Source organism: Oryx dammah, unplaced genomic scaffold (genome assembly GCF_014754425.2).
Source record: "Oryx dammah isolate SB20612 unplaced genomic scaffold, SCBI_Odam_1.1 HiC_scaffold_26, whole genome shotgun sequence".
Classification (NCBI taxonomy): domain Eukaryota; kingdom Metazoa; phylum Chordata; class Mammalia; order Artiodactyla; family Bovidae; genus Oryx; species Oryx dammah.
The window spans coordinates 22,233,794-22,258,025 of NW_024070210.1; the positions used below are offsets into that span (position 1 = coordinate 22,233,794).

General features: G+C 51.6%; 1 protein-coding gene across 3 annotated transcripts in view; it reads left to right on the forward strand.

Moving 5' to 3' along the window:
* Positions 1–24,232, forward strand: part of ACTN1 (actinin alpha 1) — a 97,413-nt gene that overhangs the window by 61,642 nt on the left and 11,539 nt on the right. For all 3 annotated transcript variants that reach the window (XM_040226215.1, XM_040226217.1, XM_040226216.1), the window contains exons 4-11: positions 4,542–4,628; positions 6,460–6,547; positions 7,061–7,139; positions 10,647–10,728; positions 11,946–12,031; positions 18,649–18,741; positions 19,997–20,227; positions 21,976–22,123. In XM_040226215.1, coding sequence (XP_040082149.1) covers positions 4,542–4,628; positions 6,460–6,547; positions 7,061–7,139; positions 10,647–10,728; positions 11,946–12,031; positions 18,649–18,741; positions 19,997–20,227; positions 21,976–22,123 — 894 coding nt within the window. The remainder of the gene's footprint in view (positions 1–4,541; positions 4,629–6,459; positions 6,548–7,060; positions 7,140–10,646; positions 10,729–11,945; positions 12,032–18,648; positions 18,742–19,996; positions 20,228–21,975; positions 22,124–24,232) is intronic.

Genomic DNA, 24,232 nt, shown 5'->3' on the forward strand with positions numbered 1-24,232 from the left:
AGACCTTGCTTCTTGAAAGATTTCTAAAGCTGCCTTTAAAATGAGACATTCCAAGCCTTCCTGCTACCTTTAGGCGAGGGCTTCCCTCTTTGAAATCCTCTCTCCCAGTTTAAGCCAATGCATTAATAATAACTTATATGGGAAAAGAATCTGGAAAAGAATGAATGTCTATATGTATAACTGAATCGCTTTGCTGTACACCTGAAATTAACACATTGTAAATCAACTATACTGCAATTAAAAAAAAAAGAGGTCAAGCACCAAGATCATGCCAGGACCGCCACGCTGCTGAGCCAGGAAACCGGACGAGGCCCAGAAAGGGTTTTGTTTATTTTAATGAAATGAAGTTTGCTGCTGTAGACTATCAAAGACAGTGGAATGGATCACCCAGAAGGAGCTCGCCTGGGGTTGGGGTGGGAGGAGACGTTGCCATTTATCCTGGCAGGGGAGCCTTGGGGACCAGATTTGGGCTCCAGTGAAAGACCCCAGACCTTTGAAGGATGATCAGGTGGGACAAGGTTTTGACTCCGGCTGACCCTGGTGGGAAGCACCAGGCCTGGAAGGAGATACTGTGGGCAGACGAACTGTGGAAAACATACAGAACCTTAGGGAATGGAGTGGGTGCTCTGGGAAAGGCATCGGTTCCCTGACCCCAAAGATGTTCATGTGGAGGTCGGAGGCAAGGAGCATCCATGCCACAGGAGAGGTTAGAATAGATCATTTCTTGTGTGATACTTGATTCTAGAATGTCTAGACATCATGGGATTGAGACTTGACCTGGGTGAGTGGTTGGGATTTAACCAGATTAGAGCACCTGAGAAGGAATTTTCATCTTAAAATCTAGAGGCAGGGAACGCCTGATAGCTTTGGGTGCCAGAGACTGGGAGTGGGCTTGATGATATAGCATCTGTCCTTAGGTTGGATGGTGGCCATTGGTCTGGGCAGTGGTGACCCCCCAGGGTGGAGGGTCTAGTTTTCTACCACATGGAGTTTCTTCAGCATCATTGATTCCACTATCTGAATACTGCCTGCCTGGAGCGGGGCCAAGAGAGAGGCAGGTTCTGAGTAAAAGCAGAATATGAACAGCTTCATAGGTAGCTGTGGTCTACGAATGGCATCTTCCCACACCCGCAGCAGACATTTGTTAATCTGTCATCGAGGCTTTCCCCCCAGGGGCCTGGTTACAGCCGTGGCACCCTCCTTTTGGACTCAGTGTATCAGGCCATAAAGATACCTGTGAGATGGACAAACTTCCTCCAAACACAGAGCTGCCTAGTGAAAGGATCCATTCTGGGGAGGGTTTTTGAAGGTCAGGGGGGCTTAGGTGGACAGGGGATGAAAACAAATCGCTCTCCTTGCCTGTACGCGGCTCCTCTGTTTTCTGGCATGCAACCACTTCCTTGGTAGGAGTTGAGAATTCAGTAAGCAAACTCCCCAGGGGTTGGGTATTTCTGGAAGAGAAGAGAAGTAAGATGGCAAGACCCAGAGAGGAAGCTGTCTTGTCTTCCTTGGTATTGGGAGGACCCTGAGCTCAAGGCCAGCAGGAGGCTGGGTTATTTAGCCTTTAGGCTGGCAAAGACTGAAGGCAGGAGGAGAAGGGGGATGACAGAGGAAGAGATGGTTGGATGGCATCACTGACTCAATGGACTTGAGTTTGAGCAAGCTCCAGGAGATGGTGAAGGACAGGGAAGCCTGGCGTGCTGCAGTCCATGGGGTCACAAAAAGTTGGACGCAACTGAGCGACTGAACAACAAATGGGGGTGGGTGGGTACACACCACCCCCCCTCCATCCCCCAGGTCAAGAGGGACTGGCATTGCAGCCTTGACTCCTAAAAAGGCATTACCACCTGGAGTTTTTCTTGATGTTGATTTGAGCTGTTGTCCATAAAATTTAATACCTGATTTTTGTCTTCTGTAATTACAAAGATTTTTTCCAAATCATCAGAAAAGTTGTAATTATGATTTTTAATGGCTGTGCTAATTATCTGTTTGTTGAGCACAAGTGTCCTCTGTTCCAGATCTGCGTCCAGTCCTAGAGGAGCCTGAACGCTGCTGGGTTCTCTGCCCATTCACGCGCCTGTGGTTAGTGTCCTCCATTCATTCGCTTGTTTAACACATGTTGATGGAGGGCTTTTTCTGTGCCAGGCACAGTGTTGGGCTCCCAGCAGTGCTGTAAAACAGAAAACATCTTTGTCCTCAGGGAGCTTACATTCTAGAAGAGGGAGAAAGAAAATACATGTATCAGTTGCAGGAGAGTAAAGAGGGAGATCCAGGAAGGGCTTTGTGAGAAGATGAAGGGTGAGTGGAGGCAGGAGGGAGGTGAGGGATATCCCGGGAGAGGGGAGCAACAGGGAGGCCGTGTGACTTCAGGGGTAGGGGGACGGGGTCCCAGAGGCCCCACCAACCGCTGCGTTTGAGTGGGGTGGGAAGCCTTGGGCGTTTTGAGCAGAGGGAGTGACAGGGCTGGGGTTTACTTGGTCACGCCTTGTATTTTGTACACGGGATTTCCAGGGTGGGGTCATGATAAGTAACCTGGCAGCAAGTGCCTTTATCCACTAGCCTGACTCTGCATTTCACACCACTGGCTGACTGGGGCTAGAGAGAGAATTTTACTCTCAAAAAGTTGAGCAACTTCAAGATGCCTTGCTCCCTGTTGACAAATTATTTCCCCAAAAGGTTTTTCTTTAAAATGAATTTATACTTCCAGCCACAGGGTGATAGCCACACGGCTCTCTATCCTTAGATTGATACCATCGTCACCATCATCATGTGTATTTGCTTGTTTTTAACTTTGTTCATTTAATAGCTGGGAAAATGGTATGTCTCTAATTACAGGTGAGTTTGACATTCTTATAAGTTCGTTGTTTGTATTTCGTGTTTTGTGAAGTGTCTATTCATGTTTTTTTGCCAACTCCTGTATTATGAATTTAGACTTTTTTATCTTATCAATTTACATAAGCACTTTGAATGTTACAGATGCAAAACTGTTGGGAGTCACAAGTGAAAGAGCATTTTAAACATAGCAAACCTTTAGGAGGGGCTTCCCCGGCGGTCCTGTGGTTAAGACTCCACGCTTCCACTGCAGGGAGCCCTGATCAGGGAACTAAGATCCTGCGTTCCATGAGATGTGGCCAAAAAATAAAATAACAAATATTAAACTTTTAGGAACTGATTCTTGACTGACTGACTCCACTTCCCCCTCGGCATGCTCTGCAGAGTGTGCGCCAGCTGTCTTAGTTGTTGAGGAGGATGGTTGTATGTCGCCGCAGCTCCCTGTCTCTCTAACCGAGTTTCTCAGACTTGGGTCATTGCTCTGCTGATGCCTAGAGTTCTGGGCCCCTCTCTCAGCAGGAAGAATCACATCCTGTCCCATGCCCAAAGTGGGCACTGTTCTTCCTTTGCTGAGAACCCTGGTGCAGGCTCAGCAGCGTTACCCCCATGCAGCCCCTGCAGCGGCTGTGGGCCAGGCCTCACTGCCCAGCGCCTGCGCCTTGCCGGTCACAGAGCAGTATGCAGTTTGGCCCTCTCTCGTGGAAGGGGATGAGGCATTAGAGTTAATTTCCTTACAGGAATCCACTCTTTGTTTAAAAGGTTTGTGGGAAGCAAACCCAAGTGGACGTTGGCTCAGGGGATCAGGGGTCCTTGGACGTTGTCTCTTCTCATGGTCTTGTTGGGTGTCCCCCAAATCTACTGTTGTCAGGAGGGAAAAATGAGATATTCTTTCGATGCGAGAGTCCTAACTGAGAGTAGCTCACCATGGGGCCAGGTTACCGTCTCCTGGCCTGGGAGCAGGAAAGGTAAGGAGTCTGTGTTTGCTATCTGCTCAGTCTCCAAGCCTGTGAATGACTACAGCTTTTAGGATCCTTAAAGACAGGGTTTATTTATCTTTGTATGTCCTGCCTCTAAGCCTGGGACAAAAAAAAAGCTTCATAGAATTTATAGCATTTTTTAAAAAACCTAGAAGGTGCTGCTTAGACTGAATTTAGTGGGTTATCTCTTAATTTTGATCTTGAAGCTGCTGTTTGTTTTTTTTTTATGAAAAAATATGGCATCATGAACTTGATTTGTGAGTTAGTGGATCCTTCTGGTAGCAGTTTATAAACCTTTGTCAGACTGGTTAACTTCTGTTGCCTGCACTGACTTTCCAGGTGGGTGGATGGCTGTTCTGAGAGCTGTGCTTGCCCAGAGGTCCTCCGCTCTGGAGGTGCCAGGACATTTGCAATGGCGTAGAAGTCCTTTCCCTCTTCTCTGTTAGGCTTGTGGACACGGCCCAGGTTTAAGATGCTCCCTTCTCTGTTGCCTTTCCTGTTGTACCCAGTTGAACTGACCACACTCTCCTGGTCCCCCAATACACTCCCAAATAGACTTCCCTCCTGGCACCTGCAACATGTAATTGTGCTGACTTTTCGACTTCCCTCTAGAAGTGGAGTGCGTGGCCTTTGACTTCCTAAGTGGTGCACAGAGTAATGTGAGCACTCAAGAGATGTGTCCCTTGTCCCTGCTGAGACACATCCTAACGTGTCCTGCTGCTGTTTCTGTAGAAATCGTGGATGGGAACGTGAAAATGACACTGGGCATGATTTGGACCATCATCCTCCGCTTTGCCATCCAGGACATCTCCGTGGAAGGTAGGCCTTCTGCTCTGCTCCGTGCTGCCCCCGGGCGTCCGCCTCTCCCATGCCTTCACCATCACGTCTTCCTCCCTGACCCGTGGGGCAAGAGGTCCTTCATCACAAGCTGCATCCTGGGCTGCTTACCCATCGATGGCGTCCTTGCTCTCTCCTAGTCTACAGACCAGTAAAAGCTGGAGTGCCGGCCCCTATAGTTGCGTTGGCCCCCTCACGTTGAGAAAGCCCAAGATGGCTGTGGGGAGGTGTATTGGAACCACTGCTCTGGGGTTGTTAAATCCCGGGAGTAGGGGAATAGCAGTCAGGAGAGAGCCATGAGACAGGGCCTCCACTTTGATCCCATAGCACTCCCTGGTGGCCACCTTGCACATCTGCAAGGGGCCGCCATGGTCTGGGGCTGTGGTCTCTCTAAATTTGGTTTCACACTCCCGCAGTTTTTGACTGGTAGGTGTGTATTTATTTTTCAGTAAATTATATTCATGTATGTCTATATCCTGGAGGAGGAAAGAGCAACCCAATCCGGTATTCTTGCCTGGGTAAATTCCCGAGTACAGCGGAGCCGGGCAGGGTCCAGTCCATGGGGTCGCAAGAGTCAAACATGACTTAGCGCCTAAACCACCACCACCACCACCATTGCTATTTCAAACACATCAAACCAAATTTTTAAAAGATGAGATGGAGGTATTTTTAAAGTATTTTTAAAATTCACTTTAATGGCCTAGAAATTAATTTTTAATGAGAACAGTGTGGATTAAATTGCTTTGTTATGGGAATCTTGGTTTGACACTTAGTGATACAGCAATGTGAAAGTCTCAAGTTTGATTTATAGATACCTGGTATTTAGGGCTGAAGTGACTAAATAGATACCCACAGTAGTTGCTTAGGGTTCTTGTTAGTGATAATAGATATAAATCTGGTTTTCAAATAGCTTTCTTGATGAGTTTATTCTTTTGGGTAGACTTCTTGTCAGCTCTGAGTAAATTGTTGTTTTTATCTTGTAATTGAAAAGAGCTTGAACTAAAAGTGGAAGCATTAGCTTTGAAGATTTTTTTTTTTTTTATCATTTTCTTGTGCTTGAATTACTATATTGTTTAGTGTCATTTTAAAGTCCATTTTGTGAACTGAAACTCACTTCACTGAGTACCATGAGCTGCTATTCACAGATGTGAACACATGGGGGCAGTGTGGTTTGCGGCCCTCCTGGGCCGGAAGCTTCTGGGGCCCCCTCAGATACCTGCCTTACTTACTGACACCTGTCTGCTTTAAACACAGCAGCAGTGTCGATCCATGCATTAAATATGAGGAGACCTTGTTTTTTTCTTTTTAGATGAACAGTAAATGTGACTAGGAGTCCTAATGCTTTCTTCTTACATGACTGTGTGCAATCTACAGGGCACACGGGCCCTCCCTGTCTGAAGAGTCCTGGATTTCAGATTTCATAGACCAATCAACCCTTCCTCCCCAAAGTGGCTGCCCGACAGAGGTTGCTGACTTAATTTTGTGTTGTTGCCATTTCTTTGCATAAAAGGGAGTGAGGGGGAGAGAGTCTCAAAGTTTGAAAGGCCATTTTCTGATTATTTTAATGTATCAGGTGGTGAGTTCTGAAATGATTCCTGGCTTACTTCTCTGTGTCTCAAATAACATCTCAAACTTTGTCCAGGAAATAGATTTGATGGCCTAGTAGCAGCAGGGTTGAAATCTCGGAGTCTCTGTGTGGACCCCTGTGTGAAAGAGCATGGACCCTGTGGTCAGAGGGGTCCTTCAGGAGCCCACACCCTCCTGCCGCCAAGCCAGCCTCTGACCTCTCTGCCCGTCATCCCCTTCCCCACAGAGACTTCAGCGAAGGAAGGGCTTCTCTTGTGGTGTCAGAGAAAGACAGCCCCTTACAAGAATGTCAACATCCAGAACTTCCACATAAGGTGCGTGGCAGGGGGCTGAGGAGCTCTTGCAGAAGCCAGGCTGCTTCCCCCAAGGCCCCTGGGCCCCGTGGGCCGGGTCAGTCTCTGCTCTGGAACAGAACACAGAGCGCTGGGGAAAGTCGCTTTTCTGGAAAGGGAGCGTCACCCTCCGAGGCCTGCTCCGTCCTGGCTGCTGCCTGATACATCTTGGGCTGATGCTCTTGGAGCCCCTTCAGGAGAGTGTCCGGGGAGTTCCAGCCTGGGGCTCTGAAACAGAGCAGACAAGGGCCCCAGACAACTTGGTGGGAGGCTTGGGAGGGACGTGACGACTTGCCGAACCCCATGGAGCCTTAACCCAGTGCCTGGGATTGTGGCAGCAAGCAGGTTCCTTCCCACCCTGTGTTCTCCCAACTCCTGCTCCGAGGGGTTGTGGGTTCATTTCTGGAAAAAAAGGAGACCCCTGCTTGGCACTTTGCCCTGAGTGCTTGGCCCCACTCACCCTCTGGCCACCCCCCACCACCTCTCCCCCGGCAGCTGGAAGGACGGCCTCGGCTTCTGTGCCTTGATCCACCGACACCGGCCCGAGCTGATCGACTACGGGAAGCTGAGGAAGGTTCGTGTGCTCGCCTGACCCTCCCACTCGTCCCCCGCCAGCTCCCACCCAGCTGGTTCCCCCCTGGGGTGGGTGGGGGAAGGGCGGGACTGGGCCCCCTGCTTTGAGAGCCCACAGCCAGCGTGAGAGCGTGTCAGTCTTCTTGGACTAGCCGAGGAGACGGCCCCTCTGGAAGTAAGAGGAAAGCACCTTCCGTCAGGGCTGCTTGAGTTTGTATGTGCTTGCCAACATGCCCACCCAACCTGCCAGGAAAGGTATCAAAAGCGCCACAGAAATTCTGTTAGGGTGCTGAGATCCTACGTGGCATTTCCCCGTTCTGGTTTTCTGGGTTTCCCAAGGTGCGTGCATTACTTACTGCACGTCCTTAGAGACGTGTATCCCAGCGTTGTTGGAGCTGCACAGTCCTGGGCAGGTCCCCGCCAGGGGTCTGCTTTCCCTCCTGGCCGAAAGTTGGAGGGGGTTTTGTTGCCGCTTGATTGCATTTGTGCTTTTGGTGTGAAGCTGCTGGGGGATTTTCTTGAGTCTGTGTGGAGGAGCAGACTGGGAGGCGGGAGCTGTCTGTCTAGCTTCATCATGGTTCTTAGCGTCCGGGCTGGTTAAAGGACACTGGCCTGACCTTGGAGAGGGCCGTCCGGGATACTTGGACTGGTCTCACCACCCTCCCTCTCAGCCCATCCTGGCACAAGAGGCCTCATGGAGCAGGCATCCTGGGAGAGACCACCCTTGGGGCCCTCCCCACCCCACCCCAGTAGGCGGTGTGGCGCTCGGATTGGAATGTCCCCTGTCGATGCTTGGATCTCTTGACAAAAAAAGGCTTCTAGGAATGACCGTTCTGGTTTTTGTCTCCTTGACCTCAGTACTTTGAGATTTTGGTGTTCAGTCAAGTCCCCCGCCTTGCCTGTGCCCCCCGTGGCCATGCCAGGCTTGATGTTGCAGGTAGAGGAGCTGCTCTGTGGCATCAGACCCTCTGTCTGGGGGCATGTGTGTGTGGGAGGGGGCTGCTGAAAAGGATTTGTGAGGGGAGAAAGGAGTCGGGTGGAGTTTCCCACACTCTCCAGAGATCCTAAGTTGGGCCTGAAGCTTGAGGCTGGGCCTCTGCCTGCCTGGAGGGGCCCACCACCTGCCAAAGGAAGGGAGCCTGCTGACTGGCCCTGTGGTAGCTGTGTCCAGGTCTATGTGGACGGGGGCCGGCTTACCTCTCAGGGGATGGGGAATCCCAGCCCTCTCATTCAGCCACTTTGCAAAGAAAAAAAGCAATTTGAGAACCCACCACCACCGCCCCGCTCCCCACCGCCCCAGCTGAAAAGTGTGCGGCCAAACCAAACGGGGGCCAAGGTGGGGGAATCCTGGAGATGGAGACTTTTTTAAAGGGGCCATCATCACAGTCCTCCCAACCGGTCAGTGGATGCATTGCGGTGACGGGAGTGTGTGTGCCTGGGCCCCTGCGTGGGGGGCTAGGGAGGCAGCACCCAGTTAAGGCACAGCTGTTCCCCAGCCCTGTGTAAAGCGGGGCCTGTGCTGACTGTGGCTCTTCAGTCTCGCCCCACACACCCCCGCTCTGACTCCAGGAGCCTCAGCCATTCGGGGAGGGAGAGTCCAGGGGCCTCTGTCTCCTCCCCGGCCAGCTCTCTCCCCACCCTCTGCCCTCTCCATGTCTTTTCATTTCTCCCTGCTCATTTCTCTGTCTCTTCAATACAGTAGCAACAGTGATACTAGAATCCTAGCACAGACCTGTTTCCACTGAACCGGGGACTTTTTCCAGAAAGCATAGAGGTTGCCAGAGCTCTGGAGCTTGGTAACAGGGGGGGAGCCAAGGGCTCTGACCAGGGAGCACGTCCTTCGGTGGGCATGGGGGCCTGGTGGTCCCTGGGAATCTGGCAGGGCAGGGACGTGTGCACCTGGGGCCTGAGGATGGCCTAAGGCCTTGGACGGATATGACCGCTGCCTCTTGGCAGTGGTTTTTATCATTCTGGAAACTGTCAGAGACTTTCCCAGAAGGACTCCACCTTCTCTATTTTGAGCAATTTCTTCTTGAAAGTGTCCCAAATGAATGGATGTATCCTTTCATCCCCTTTGATTCTCACCTTAGCAGATGCAGAAGCTGAGTTGCAGGCTGACAAAGCCACTTTGCTTTAGGTTAGTCTCAGGAACCAAGAAGAGAGTGGGAGGTCCAGCCAGGAACTCTCTCTACTAAGTTGTGGCTCTTTTCCCACATTAAGTTTTTGTTTCCGATCTGGTCAAATATATATAATATCAAAAGTACCACTTTTAGAGGGGTGGGAGGGAGGGGATATTTGTATACATACAGCTGGTTCACTTTGTTGTACAGCAGAAACTAATACAACGTTGTAAAGCAATTATACTCCACAATTTGTTTGTTTTTTTAAGTACCACTTGAAGCATTTTTAAGTGTACAGTTCAGTGATATTAAGTATATTCACACTACCACCATCCATCTCCTGAACTCTTCATCTTGCAAAATTGAAATTCTGAAGCCATCACACCATCACTCTCCGCTCCTGCTTCTGCCAGCCCCTGGCAAACCACCATTCTGCCTTCTGTATCTAGGAATTTAGGAGTAGGTACCTATGTAAATGGCATCATATAATATTTGTTCTTTGAGTCTGGCTTATTTCACTTCGCTTAATGGTTTCAAAGTTCATCTACGTTGTAGCACATATCAGGATCTCTTCTCTTTTTTCTGCAGAATAGTATCCCATGTCTATTTATTTTTCCATGAACGTTTGTGTTATTTCCACCTTTTGGCTATCGTGTATAATGCTGTTATGAACATGCATATACAATTATTTGAGTCCCTGTTTTTAGTTCTTTGGGATATAGATCCAGAAGTGGAATTGCTATGTCATATAGTTCCATGTTTAACTTTTTGAGAACTTCCATACTGTGTCTCCATACCAGCTGTACCATTTTACAATCCCACCAAACAGTGCACAAGGGTTCTGATTTCTCCACCTCCTCACCAGTCCCTGATAAGTTTTCTTGAGAAGGGCAGAAGCCAGAATGTAGTCAGAAGACTGTGGCTATTTGAAGGAGTCCCCAGATTTCATGGAATGTGAGCACCAAAGGGGCTTGAGAGCTCCTAGTCCAACTTTTGAGTAACAGATGGGGGGACTGAGGTTAGGTTATTTGCCAGTCCAGCTGGCTGGTGGCAGAGCTGAAACCAGAAGTCAAGACTGATGGCTCCCAGGCCAGTGCCCCGTCTCAGCTTGCATTTCTTAGCAATTCTTTCTTGGGTGGTAGGCTAGTATTCTTCACTCTTTCTTTGACAAAGAAACTGCAACTTGAAGAGGAAAGCTGGCATTTTAAGGCCCCCAGCTAGCAGATCCTGGTCATGAGGCCAGACTTCTATACCCAGAGCTGACCCCTGAGGACTGAACCAGGGAGGGCCCACAGCAGTACTCCCTTGCCTCCCAGTCTTGATGGTCATGCAGGTGGGGGTATCCAGAGACTTCTTGTGCTTCTTACCCGCCTCTTCTTCTCCCCTAGGATGACCCACTCACAAACCTGAACACAGCTTTTGATGTGGCGGAGAAGTACCTGGACATTCCCAAGATGCTGGATGCGGAAGGTGAGAGGCCCTTCCCTCTGAGCCTTCGGCTTTTCTCCCAGCTGCATCCAGCGGCCAAGGGGCTGGGCCTTGGCACTCTGAGGCCAGACAGGAGAAGGCCTGGTTCCTGGGATCTCTTCTGGGGAGCCTGGGGATCATTAGTCTCTCAGGGATTCCACAGATAGACAGATACCTTGAGATTTGGAGGGGGAGGTGGTAGCTGGTGCTGAAAAGGGCTGCCTGAGGGTGATGCTTATCTTGGTCTTGGAGTTGGGGTGGTGGGGGTCAGGGTGGAGCACAATGGTCCTTTGTTGTTTAGGGGAGAGAAAAAAGTTTATTTACATGTGCTTCATGTACACACATGGGAGCTTGCGGTGATGGGTAATTCAAAGAGATGATTTGAGTTTGAGGTCTATATGCATATCTAACTTCACAGGGAAAAGGGAGGGAGAGAAAGAACACTAATGGGCATGCTAATGACTTTTTGGAAAGATGAATGGATCCTTAGGAGAAGAGATGGAAGATACAGTTTGTGACAATGTCTGTCAAGTTGTGGGGACATTTTCCAATGTGCAAAAGAAGGGAGAATAATATAAGGAACTTCCATATACCCACCGTCCAGATAGAACAATTATTGAGATTTAGTCACATTTTTTTTTTTTTGGTCTTCTTTGTTGAAGTATTTTAAAACAAATCCCAGAAACATTGTAGCATCTCACTACTACATACTTCAGAATACAGACCTTAAAAATAGAAATATTTTCATTCTAGTTTTCAATCATAAAATAATTTTCACACCACGCAAATTGACAGTAATTCTTGGATACATCTGCCACTTGGTTCAAAGTCAAAATCTCCCCATTATTTCTCTTTAGTTGGTTTGACCAGAGTGTGCATGTGGCATTTCACTGTTCTAGTTCTTGTATCTTTTCTAATCTGTAGCATTTCCCTCTTCCCTCCAACGCCTTTGGTTCCTGGCATTGAACTTGTAGCCTGACGACTAGCTGTTCCGAGCACTCATTACTCTGGTTTGTCTCGTTTCCTTCCTCAGGTACCATTTCACTCCTTCCTCTACCTCTTGTGTTCCTGTAAGTGGAAGTTGATGCCAGATGCTGGTTAGATCCAAGCTCAGCGTCTTGGCAAGAAGACTTACGGTTCTGAGAGCTGCTTTTCCCATCACATTAGGGAGTGTATCATGTGTTCACCAGCTGGCTTTAACTCCAGATTTTTCTTGACAGACATCGTCGGAACCGCCCGCCCGGACGAGAAAGCCATCATGACTTACGTGTCCAGCTTCTACCACGCCTTCTCTGGAGCCCAGAAGGTACCTGGGGCCCCTTGCTCTTTCCTTGCCCAGCGCACCTCATGCCTGAGCCCGATCCATGCCCTCCCACCCCTCCTCTTCCCGGCGACAGGGTCTGGACGGTCTGTCTCTTCGGTAGCGTCAGTCCCCGGTGCCAACGTGGCGTGTCATCTTCTTGCTCAGCTTCTCTCCTACCCACCCCCCACCCCACCCCAGCCTCTCTGCTTTTGCTCATCTTCCTCTACCTGCTGTCTCAGAGAACACTGGGAAAGAGCTCACCTTCTGGGACCCAGATGGCAGACTTCAGCAGGAAGGGGCGGCAGGGGTGAAATTAACCAGGAGGCGCCTGGAAAGGCACCGTGGGCAGTAGCCCTCCTTGCCCACCTCTGCTGAAGCTATGGCTTTAGCAGAGCAGCAGGGTGGCCCTTAGGGGAAATCTGACAGGGGCACCTCCTGTCTTCACTGACCTGTCCTGCAGCAGCGTCACGAAGCCCCTCTGTTTGTCCCGCTCACAGCTATGGTTTAGCCGATCTGTCCACCACCCCCTTGGTCCTTTTCACCTTCTATATCTTGCCCGGGGCCCCCATGCGGGGTCAGTACATGACGGAGGGAAGGAGGGAGGGGAAGGCTGGGCAGCTGTGAGCCCTGCCCGTATCCTGACCCAGGATCGCTCAGGGAGGTCTGAGATTCCAGTCCAGTGGTGTAGGCTCCTCACTCAAATCATTGACGCTGAAGATTTGAATGTTTCTGTTAGCCGGCAGCTGATGCCCCTCCCCTAGACCTCCCTCACAGGCAGGACCCCAGAAGCACAGCATCCAGGTTGCTGTGACCATAAGCAGCAGGCTTGGCCTCATCAGCTCTGGGCCTTGGACCTGCCGCACGCTCAGGCAGATTGCCCGCCCTCTGCATGGAGTTTGAGTGGCCTGTTGTGAAATGCATGATGGGGTGATGCCCCCGCCCCCGCCCCCCTTTGCTCTTTCAGCCTGGACTCTCTCACACCCCGTCCCGTGTGTCCTGCCAGCATCCCACTTTCTCTTTCTGTCCATTCCCTCAGTGTCTGTCCTCTGTGCTCTCTGTCCACCGTGGCTGTTGGGTTGATTCTGTGCCGCCTCCTTCTCCTCTCAACCTCTTCTCCTTCTCTGTGCAGATGTATAGGCACGCTAAGGCCGGATGGGAAGGCCATGTGACCTAATGTTTCATGTCACACTGCCACGCCTTCTCGGTGCGCAGAAGGTGAGCTCTCCCTCGGCCTCGCCCGCTCTCCCAGCGCCCTTCTGCCCACCTCTTCCGTCCTCTCCGAATCCTCCAGCAGCAGCCCCTTGGAACTGCAGCCCTGGAATGAAAGGAGGGATTAGAAAAGACTTCCCCCACCAACACACACACAACCCTGACCTCCTGCAGGAGGGCAGGATGCTCTCTGAACTTTGGCCAGGACACTTAAAGATGCCAGAGAATGCCCGCTTCTGGATGGCCTTGGGCATCTCTGTCCCCACACACTGGGCATAATGGGTGCCACAAACAGGAAAGAAGTCTCAGCTCTTTCCCTGGACTGAGTTGAAAGCCCTTATCCCAAGCAGTGCAGTTTGGGGCTCTGCTTGTTCTTGCAAATATTGAGGAGCCTGTCACTTCTCTCTCTCCCTCCTTCTACTTGAGCAAGACCACCCTCTAAAATAACCCAGCAGTCAGGGCAGGGAGAATTCTTTTACCTTCCTCCTGGTGTCCAGGCCCTGGGCTTGGAGTCCTGCCTGATCCTTCCCACCCATGTCTGCCAGGGACAGTGGTGCAGGTTGGTTGCATACTATACAAGGATGCCATGTGTACATCATAGACCACGAAGATTTGAATATTTTTTACTAAAATAATCCTGGAAATGGCCCTAAAAATGTCTTCGAACAGAATGAGTATGACAGTTTTCTAATAGAAGTGCCTTGAGGGAAAAGGTGCCTTTAAAAAATAAATAAATAAAAGCATGAGGTGAGCTAGCAGCAACCCTATCCCCTGCCTGGATGGGCACCATGACCTTCTTCACTTTCCTTCCGGGTCTCATGGGCGCTGCTTGGCAGGAAACAGCCCTGCCTGGAGGCTCCCTATTCTGGGTGTCCCTGCCCCGCCCAGGAGGCCCAGATCCTTCCAGCCTCTTCTCTGGTCTGCATCTTGCTTCTTCTTTCTCTTTGTCCCGCCTCTGCTGCTATTCTTTCTTGTCAACTTATTCTGGCCCCTCTTACACCCCACCTTTTAGGCAGGATGTGAGCACCATCTATCTACTTGCCACGGGGGACCTCCAGCCCCAAGAACCGCATGGAGTCCTCCCCGCGCCCAGAGCTAGGCTGAGCTCCCTGCCATGGTCTTTCCAACTCTCCTGCAGGATTCTGTCCTGGGCTTCATGCCTGTTAACACTGGCCTTCCCTGTCTCTGGAGCCTTCCCTGTGTCCTGGCTGATGATGCTCTGGAGGGAGCTTGTGCCTGTGTGGGTGTCCACGCCCACGCGTGCGTGTGTGCGTGTGCACGTGTGTAGCAGCCTGCTATTCTCCTTCCCAAATCTCATACCACCTCCTCCCCATGCCCTCTTCCCTCTCACTCATCCTTGTTGCAGTCATTTCATGCTACTTTGGTCCATATCTGAGGACAGCGTCATCAGCTTGGCGGGTGTGGGGCTGGGGCTGTGGGTGGTGTTCCTTTCATGTCCTGGGTTGGGGGCCTCACCCAGAGTTGCCCCTCCCAACCCACTTCGAAGGATTCAGGCAACTGCTTAGGGCCGAGCAGGCCGGTGGGCGGGGACTCTTCCCTCTCTCCCGTGAAAGAAGGAGGAGTCTTTCCTAGCCTCTTCCTGTCTTGACTGTCTTGTGTCTGAAGCCAATGTGGGAGAGTCTCCCGAAACCCATGTCTGGAGCCCTGTGTCCTCTCCACTGTCTTTCTCTTGTCAAGCCTTGGGCAGCGGAATTAGAAAGGCAGCCGAGTCTGGAGCGCGTGTGCGTGCCTGTGTACATGTGTTTGTGTGCCTGTGTGGATACGAGAGTGTGATTGCTGTTCCTAGTCAGATGAGGACCAGCATCTGTCTGATGCATTGGTTTTGGTGCTGACTGTTTCTCAGCTTCTCTCTCTTCCTCTTCTCAGTAAGGATGTAGAAGGTGTGGTGAGCAGCCGGATTTTGTTCTGTTTGTTGCTTTAATGTTCATGGCCTGTGAACTGTTTCTGAGAAAACAGCCCTTCAGTGTGTGGACTGGGTCTGCTGTGGGGTTCCGGATGCTCTTAGAAGGAGATGATGCTGTTTGCATTGTTCCGTTTGTCATCTGTTGGTTGTGAATCTTCTAAGGCAAAGAAATCCTGTACCTGCCCTCAGGGGATTCATGGTCCATCTGGGAAAACTTTTAATAAAAGAAGCTCACGATGCTGCAGTCTAATCTCTGCTGTGCTTCAGACCTGAGCAGGGGCGGGGGTGTCGCAGGGCTGTGGGACATGGAGACTTTCTTTCTTTTTTAGTTTTGGCTGTGCTGGCTCTTCATTACTGCCTAGGCTTTTTTTCCAGTTGCAGCAAGTGGGGGCTACACTCTGGCTGCAGTGAGGGCTTCTCGTTGTGGGGGCTTCTCTTGTTGCAGAGCACGGGCTGTACGTGCCAGGCTTCAGTAGCCGCAGCTCAAGGATCAATAGTTGTGGCTCCCAGGCTCTAGAACGTGGGCTTAGTTGCCCTGTGCCATGTGGGATCTGACCAGACCAGGGATGGAACCCAGGTCCTCTGCACTGGCAGGCGGATTCTTTACCACTGAGCCACTAGGGAAAGCGCCATGGAGGCTGTCTTGAGTAGGAGACACTTGAGCCTGAGGGTCTTAAGGGTTGAGTGGTGGTGGGGTTCTGCAAATGAAAGGCTCGGGGAGGTTGAGGAAGGCGGTCACGGTTTGTGGGTAGCTTTGTGGTGTGACCATGCAGCCTCAAAGGAAGAGCAAGTTAGCACTGGTCTGGGTCTCATCCTGCAAGCTGGAACAGGGAGTAGGGGTGAAGCCAGAGTTGGTGACTAGCGTCTGGGGGTGCTGCTGGCAGGAACACCAGGGCAGGGCGCTCACTTGGGACGTGAAGGAAGGCTGAGCCGAAGGAAGCTGTGGGAGGAAGGAAATGGGCAATTCTAGCTAGATTTGGGAATTTTTTGACTAAAAGTGTCGCAGATGAGATCTTCGTGGCATTTGTGTGACTCTGTGGGTGGTAGGTGGCAGAGCCATGGGGTGTCATTTGGCCACATTTGGCTGTTTGATGTCACCAGCATTGAGGCTGCTTCCTTTCAGTTTGACCTGGGATAGCAAGGGTTTCATTTGGGGGTAGCTAAGTGCTCTGGGAATAATAATCCGTAACTTAAAAACCCAGGTCTCCAATATTGCAGGCAGAATTCTTTACCATCTGAGCCACCAGGGAAGCCCCAAGAATACTGGGGTGGGTAGCCAGTCCCTTCTCCAGGGGATCTTCCTGACCCAGGGATTGAACCCAGGCCTTCTGCATTGCAGGCAGATTCTTTACCTGAGCCACCAGGGAAGCCCTAACTTGGAAACAGCTAATGTAAAACTAAACACATTGTTTTATATTACACTGTTTAGTAATACAAATAGTGGGTCATAAAAAAAAAAAACAAAAATACTTTCCATGGAAGGGTCAGAAATTTTTTCCTTTGGTACTTGGAAGTCACCCTTTTGCCTGTTTCCATAAAATATTTTCTCAGCCCATTGATGATCTTTGTAAAAAGTCCCCAGAAGGCCCACCCGGAAACTCCCCAGACTTTATCCAAGAGGAGTCCCCTTTGACCCTGGATCAGTCAGCTGGCTCTGAGGGGCGGGTGAGGCTCTTGAGGCCCAGAAGGCACGTCTTCCAGAATCCCATGAACATGCGGGCCTCATTCAGTCCATCAAGTCTGCAAATTGACCCACAAATCAAAGTTTATGTCTTCCAAGCTCAGGATCTCAAGATGAATCAGAAGATAACAAGGTGAAGGCAGGCTTGATCCATTAACCGTCACAGTGATGTTGACTCTTGCCTGCGATTCTTACCCGCTCGGTCAGCACTTCGGGCCGGGGACTTTGCAGCTACGCCACGTTCTTACATACATGTCAGCACACAGGAGAGCACGAGCCTCTCCCGGGGTCCCCCTCCCCAGCCTTTGGGAAACAGCTCTGGCGACTTTGGGCAGATTCATGGGGTACATCAGCCAGTGCCCAGGCCCCTACCTGTTCTGTGGCCTCGCATCTTCTGAGACAGGTCCAGGGAGGCATTTCCCTTCTTGTCACCTCCTGGGCTTCCCCACGGTTGCTTGTTGGTTCTTAAGAGGAAGGATGATCAGTTGGGGGTTCCTGATTGTCCTGTTGAGAAGTGGCTTTAGCATCTCCAGGACAGAGTTAGGTGGCGGGGCCGGGGGTGAGGGTCTAAGGGTGTGATGGCTTGTCTCCGTTTCTTGAGACCTGGGACTCCTAGCTCCTCGCTCCCTGATCAAGCCAAAGCTGCCCTCCTGGAGGCCCACCCACCCTGACCCCCTGCCATGGAGGGTCAGTGTCTTCACTTTGAGCTTGAAAGGTCCTTTATGATGATCTCATCCTGCCCTCGTGCACAAACCTCCCGGCACAGTCACCCACGCATCACGTGATCTGGTGGGTGTGTGTCCTATTTGAAGAATTCCACAAGGACAAAAAAACATTTACATCTTCTCAGTCATTCCTTCCCAAATGAAAGCACCCTCATTCTCAGGAACCTCTTCCTGATGCCTAAACTCAATTTATCTTGCCGCAGTTTGAAACCCATTGTTCATCAACTGGGTTCAAGGTCCCATCTTTCTCCCTCTTCAACCTTTGCCATCTGCAGGGTCACCCTTCTCCTGGGCCCTAGGGTGTGTATCTGTCTACTCATCATGATTGCCTGCTGCCACTCTCAGGCCATCTTCCTTCCTATCCCAGGACCCCAGATGGCTTTGAGTTCCCCTCTCCTTGGAGCTGGGTTAGGACTGTGATCGGGAATTGTATTTAGAGATCACCTGAGCAAAGTCCCTGCTGGCGTCAGGTGTGGAGGGCCCTCTGAGCCAGAGAAGCCGTGTCCCCTGGGTTTCTGGGCCTTTGCATCTGATTGCCATTCAGTCTTCTTTTATTCTTCTTGCCACCTGGCCCGCCTTGGGTGTCTGCTGGCCCAGCACTTGTGTGTTTACCTTTCCCAGAGGTGCCCAGGGTGGCTTTCTGGGCATCCTGTCTATGCTGGGTTGATCCTTAATTCCTGCATCTTCTCTAAAGTTCTTTGGGCCAGGAGCCTTGAGAGATTCTGCAAGGATCCTGAGAAGCCCCACTCCATCTCACGACCTTATTCTAGGACTCCTAGATTTAAAATTATATCAGCCATTGACTTAGTTTCTTCCCAACATACATGTTGGATCTCAAACTTTGTTTCTTCTCCAGGGACCCCCAGTTGAGCCACTTAGGTCTTTGTCTGTGCTCACTTGCTCTGTGGGACTCAGCCTGGGCTGGTAAAGAGGATGATGAGGAGCCTGTGAATTCAAAGTCTTGGGAGCTGCCATCCAGCCATGTGATGCTACAGGGGTGGGAGGAGACCTTACTGGAGCAGGCGTGTGCCAGGCGCTCCCGCTGTTGCGAGGCTGACCACCACCCTCTCTGTCTTGTCAGGCTGAGACAGCAGCAAATCGCATCTGCAAGGTGCTGGCCGTCAACCAGGAGAACGAGCAGCTCATGGAGGACTACGAGAAGCTGGCCAGCGATGTGGGTACCCCTGGGTTCTCCTGGTCTGGCCCTGGCAAGGCCTTGCCACCCTGTCCTGAGAGACCAGGGCACCCCCAGAACCCACCCATTCCTCCAAATCCATCTCTAGGCACAGTCCCAGGCTCGGCATTGCCCCTCATCACAGTAGCTGACCGAGGGCAGCTTGGGCTCCCCTAGAGATCAGGGGTGGGGGTGGGTCAGGGGCCAGTCCGGACTTTGAAGAGCTGAGTTCAACGCTTTTTCTATCATCTCTCTGCTCTTGATTTTTTTTCACTTGACAAATGAAAGCTGTGCCAAGAGACCTCAGAGGCCTTTGGGGCCCAGTGTACTGTTACTCTGGGAGTTTCATTTGAACTTAATTTGGAGTGTGTAGTTCTGAGGAGACGTGAACCAGGGATAAATCAGGCTGGCTCAGGCTAGCTTAGCGGCTGGGCCCACCCAGGGGACAGGAGGGGACAGGATGGGTTTGCTGTTCTGCCACTGACTGCATTTGGGTTAGAGCACCATTTGCTTCTTCCTTAATTCAGCCCCTGAACAGCTTAGCCCGGCCTCTTGGTGGACTTGCTGTCCCCCAGCATAGTAAGAGCCCAGGTTCTGGGGTCCCAGTGTCTGGATTTAATCCCTGCCCTACATCAGTCACCTTGGCAAGTCACAGAAGCTCACAGTGCTTTGGGTATGTCCTCTGCCACCGGCGGGGAGGGTCACAGCACTTAATCCCGTGATGACTTAGCTCATCCTCATTATTCAGATGAGTTAGTCTGGGCCAGTTGTGACCCAGTTGCAGGGGGTCACAAGTCTCCTCGTTTCCACTCCTCCATCCCCATCAGCTCATTGAAGAAACAAAATTCACGCTGTCCTCTGCAACCTTTTCTCTTTTGAGTCAGGGACCCACATTCTAGAATTCTTGAAGGTCAGATGGCAGAGGCTCTGGCCAGCAACCATTCACCCCCTCCATGGTAAGATAGGGAAATTGAGGCCCTGCCAGGTAGTAGACGAAGAACTAGGGTCTCCTGCTGAGTTGAGCCGTCTTGCCCCCAGGTTTCCCCTTGCGGAGCAGGGAGGTTGAGTGATGCTGGCTGTGAGTTGATATATCCTAGTGGCCAGGCGTCATGGAGCCTTCGATTCTCGGAGGGAGTCTGGCCCTGTGGCCTGGGAACGGCCTGGGGTGATGATTGGGAAAGAGTGTGCCCTCGGGAGAGGTGCGGCCCCCCTCCCCGAGCCCCCCTCCCAGCATCCTCCCCTGCTCCCTCCACAGCTGCTGGAGTGGATCCGCCGCACCATCCCATGGCTGGAGAACCGGGCCCCCGAGAATACCATGCACGCCATGCAGCAGAAGCTGGAGGACTTCCGGGACTACCGGCGCCTGCACAAGCCGCCCAAGGTGCAGGAGAAGTGCCAGCTGGAGATCAACTTCAACACGCTGCAGACCAAGCTGCGCCTCAGCAACCGGCCCGCCTTCATGCCCTCCGAGGGCAGGATGGTCTCGGTGAGCACCTGGACTGCCCCGACCCGGACTGCCCCGACCCGGAGGCGCCTGGTAGCCGCAAACGAAGCCCTGTGGGCGGGGCGGGGGCGGGGCGGGGGCGGGGCGTGTGCTCATCACCTTGCCCACACTGCTCCAGGGATCGTTCTCTCCCAGGTGACCACCCGGACTCCAGCCCACACTCGGCCAGGTGGGGCTCCCCCTCGCCCCAGAGAGAGAGCCCCTTTTCTCCTCACCACGCCGGGCCATACTTGCCCTTTCCAGATGCCTGCACATCTGCTTGGATCAGCCCCAGCACTTTCTTCCCCACCCCTCAAAGAGTCATCTCTGCCAACAAAGTCCCACTTGACATGTTGACCCAAACAGGGCATAATTCAGGAGCTAAAAGGATAATTTTCACTTCCATGGAACCTTTTTTAGCACTTAAAAACTTTTTTTTTTTAATACCTTAATAGATTTTTTTTTTGGTAGGACATTTTCAAATATGTACATAAGTAAAATATAGAAAATAGAAATTCTTCATAATCTTCTTACCCAGGATCAACTTAAAAGATTTTGGGGAGAAGTGATTCTTTTAGACTCTGTAAATGTGATTTTAAAGGGAATCTGAAAGCATCTTTTATTTAATAAGCTGCTTAGAAAAAAGAACTTACAGGGACTTCCCTAGTGGCTAGGAATCCACGCTTCCACTGCAGGGGGCACAGGCTCAATCCCTGGTGGGGGAACTAAAATCCGCCATGCTACATGGCATGACCAAGAAAAAAAAGAACTAATTATATCGTGACCAGCTTTCCATGTCATAACTCTTTTTCATTTTTGTCATTTTTTGTTATTCCTCCCTGTTTACCCTTTCCCCAGGACTTGAGATATGAGCCAGAGAAACATGCAAACAAAAATTTTAAAATAAACAGTTGACCAGGATAGAGCTTTTGCACTTCGCAGAGGAGAGTTGACAAGGAGACACAGGCTCCTAAGGGAGGCATGGAAGGGGCTGGGAGGAGCTTGAAAACAGCAACGGAGGGAGGGAGGACCCTGGGGGGGTAGAGAAAGGCCTGATGTTGTGCATGCGGTTTGGAAAACTGTGGTCCTTTTACAGATTCCAGGCCAAGTCAGCAGCTTTTATATGGCTGGAGCTGCTGCTTGATGGGCGGGGCGGGAGGGGAGGGCGGTGCTCTGTGCTTTAATGTGACCCTCCTATGGCAGATGCACTGTGGCCCCTGGCACATGGTGAGGACCTGGGTGGCACACAAGTCCGGTCTGCCTGTCACTGCCCGGGGGCTGTCCTTGTGCTAACCGTAGAGGGCAGCTCCCTGTCTGAACGCCTGTGGGTTTGTGCTCATTACCTGTCACCATCTCTGGGTGACTCTGGGATGGCTATTGTCCAGAGCCTACGAGTAAACCCAGAAACACGAGGAGGCTGGGAGGCTCCCATCGCTGCCTGCCTTGTTCTTGTTCAGTTTGTTGCTCTGTCTCCCTGGCTGGCCCTGTGACCTCGGTGGTTGCTCAGAATCCTGGCAGAAGCCAGTCTTGGTGCCCAGAGGGCCTTGGGCTCTCTCCCCACTGGGATGCACTGCTAACGCCCCATAGCAGCATGGACCCACTTCCCTACCCAGGAGGCCTGGTGCCTAGGAACCCTAGGTCATACCAGGGGGACTGGGTGGGGAGGAGGCTCCTCCTGGGATGTGTGGAGGAGCCGTGGGGGCTTGGCTCGGGGGCCAGGCGGGCTGACCCTGTGTCTCCCGTCCCTGCAGGACATCAACAACGCCTGGGGCTGCCTGGAGCAGGCGGAGAAGGGCTATGAGGAGTGGCTGCTGAATGAGATCCGGAGGCTGGAGCGGCTAGACCACCTGGCAGAGAAGTTCCGGCAGAAGGCCTCCATCCATGAGGCCTGGACGGACGGTAAGACCAGCCTAGCCCCTGCCCCCCACTCCAAGCTTGGGTCTAGCTTTTGTGTTAAACCACCAGCCATAACTCCTTTCTCTCTTGCATTTTATTGTTTTGTCTCTTATTTGTCCTTTAACATTAGGCGAGTTCATGACCCACCCTACTCCCTTTTTTATTGGCCACACCCCATGGCACATGGGATCTTGGTTGCCTGACCAGGCATCGAACGTGCCTCCTCTGCATTGGAAGTGCAGAGTCTTGACCACTGGACCATCAAGGAAGTCCCTCATTAGTATTTTGGTTGCTTCAGTTTTCTCCTCTGCTAAGTGGGGACAATAATAGTGTCAGCTTAATATGTTTATGAGGATTAAATGGCATAATACATCAGAAGCAATGAGAAGAGTTCCTGGCCTGCTACATGCTATATAAGCGTTGATTACTCTTGTCACTGTAGTGACTTCCCTTCCCCGAGTCGGGTTGGGGTTCACATGCTGACTCTACCACCTGGAAGCAGTGCACCTTGGAGCAGTGGTCTGTGTCCTTGTCTGTTACGGGCAGGTGTATTACTTTCTTAGGGCTGCGAATTGCCATAAACTGGGTGGTTTTACACGACACGAGGACATTCTCTCACAGTTCAGGAGACTAGAAGTCCCAAAACCAGGTGCCGTCAGCTCTGGCTCCTCCTAGGCCTCTGGGGGCGGGGCGTCCCCTGCTTCTTCCTAGCGCCAGGTGGTTTTACAGTCCCAGATCCAGGTGCTGTCAGCTCTGGCTCCTTCTAGGCCTCTGGGGGGGGGATGTCCCCTGCTTCTTCCTAGCGCCAGGTGGTTTTACGGTCCCAAATCCAGGTCCGTCAGCTCTGGCTCCTTCTAGGCCTCTGGGGGGGCCTTCCCCTGCTGCTTCCTAGCGCCAGGTGGTTTTACTGGCACTTCTTGGTGTTCCTTGGCTTATAGCAGCATTGCTCTGATCTCTGCCTCCATCATCACCGGCTCCTTCTCTCTGGGTCTCAGTGACCGAATCTGCTTCTCAGTTTTTTACTGAAGATACCAGTCATCGGACTTAGGGCCCACTCTAATCCAGTAGGATTGCCCAGGTGGGACAGTGGTAAAGAATCTGCCTGCCAATGTAGGAGATGCAAGAGATACGAGTTCAATCCCTGAGTCTGGACGATCCCCTGGAGTAGGAAATGACAACCTGCTCCAGTGTTCTTGCCTGGGAAATCCCATGGATAGAGGAGCCTGGTGGACTACAGTCCATGGGGTTGCAAAGAGTCAGACACATCTTAGTGACTAAACAACAGCTAATCCAGTATGACCTCATCTTAGCTAATTATATTGGCAAAGACCCTGTTTCCAAATAAGGTCAGACTCTGAGGTTCTGGGTTGACGTGAGTTTTAGAGGGACACTATTAACTCAGCTACCTCCTCATGCAATTGTGCATTTTATGTGTAGCTGAGTGCCTGACACATGTGACCCACATGGTAAATGGGAGCCCTTGGTATCTTCCCTCCTCTGCCTTCTCTGCCATTGTAGTAACCTGCACCTCTGGCCTTAGCACCCGTGTGTCTCCATCACTCTGACTTGGAGCGCTTGGCCATGTCTGGTGTCTGCTTGTTGGCAGATAATCTTCTCCAAAGAGAGAAGATCACACCTAAAATGGTCTTTTCCTCAGAACCTGGGCTGGGGCTGGAGAGTGAGCCATCCTAGCCATCTCCTAGGGCTCTGCGGTCATTTCAGCTGGAGCCCCTGGAGCAGACTCATTGGCCAGTAGAGCTCAGTACCCTGAGATGCCCCCAGTCAGCTCTGTGGTGGTCCTCAGACATTAGGCTAGGGATGAGTAGGGACGGCCACACCCTGGGGCCATTAGGGAGTGGCTTGGAGCAGGAGGGGATAGGTGTGTGCTTGACTCAGCAGAGGGGTTTGATGGGCTTCATATACGATAATATGAGGTTGCTGCCGTGCCTTCCACTATGTCTATATGAGCTATCTATCCAGGCATGGATGGATGGAGGAGAAGGGGGATGGCGGAGTTTGTACCGATTCATCCACACGCTTCTATTGTGTTCTCTCTGGGGCCAAGGAACAGCTCACAAAAAGGTACAGAGCAAAGACTGGCCCTGCCAGCCC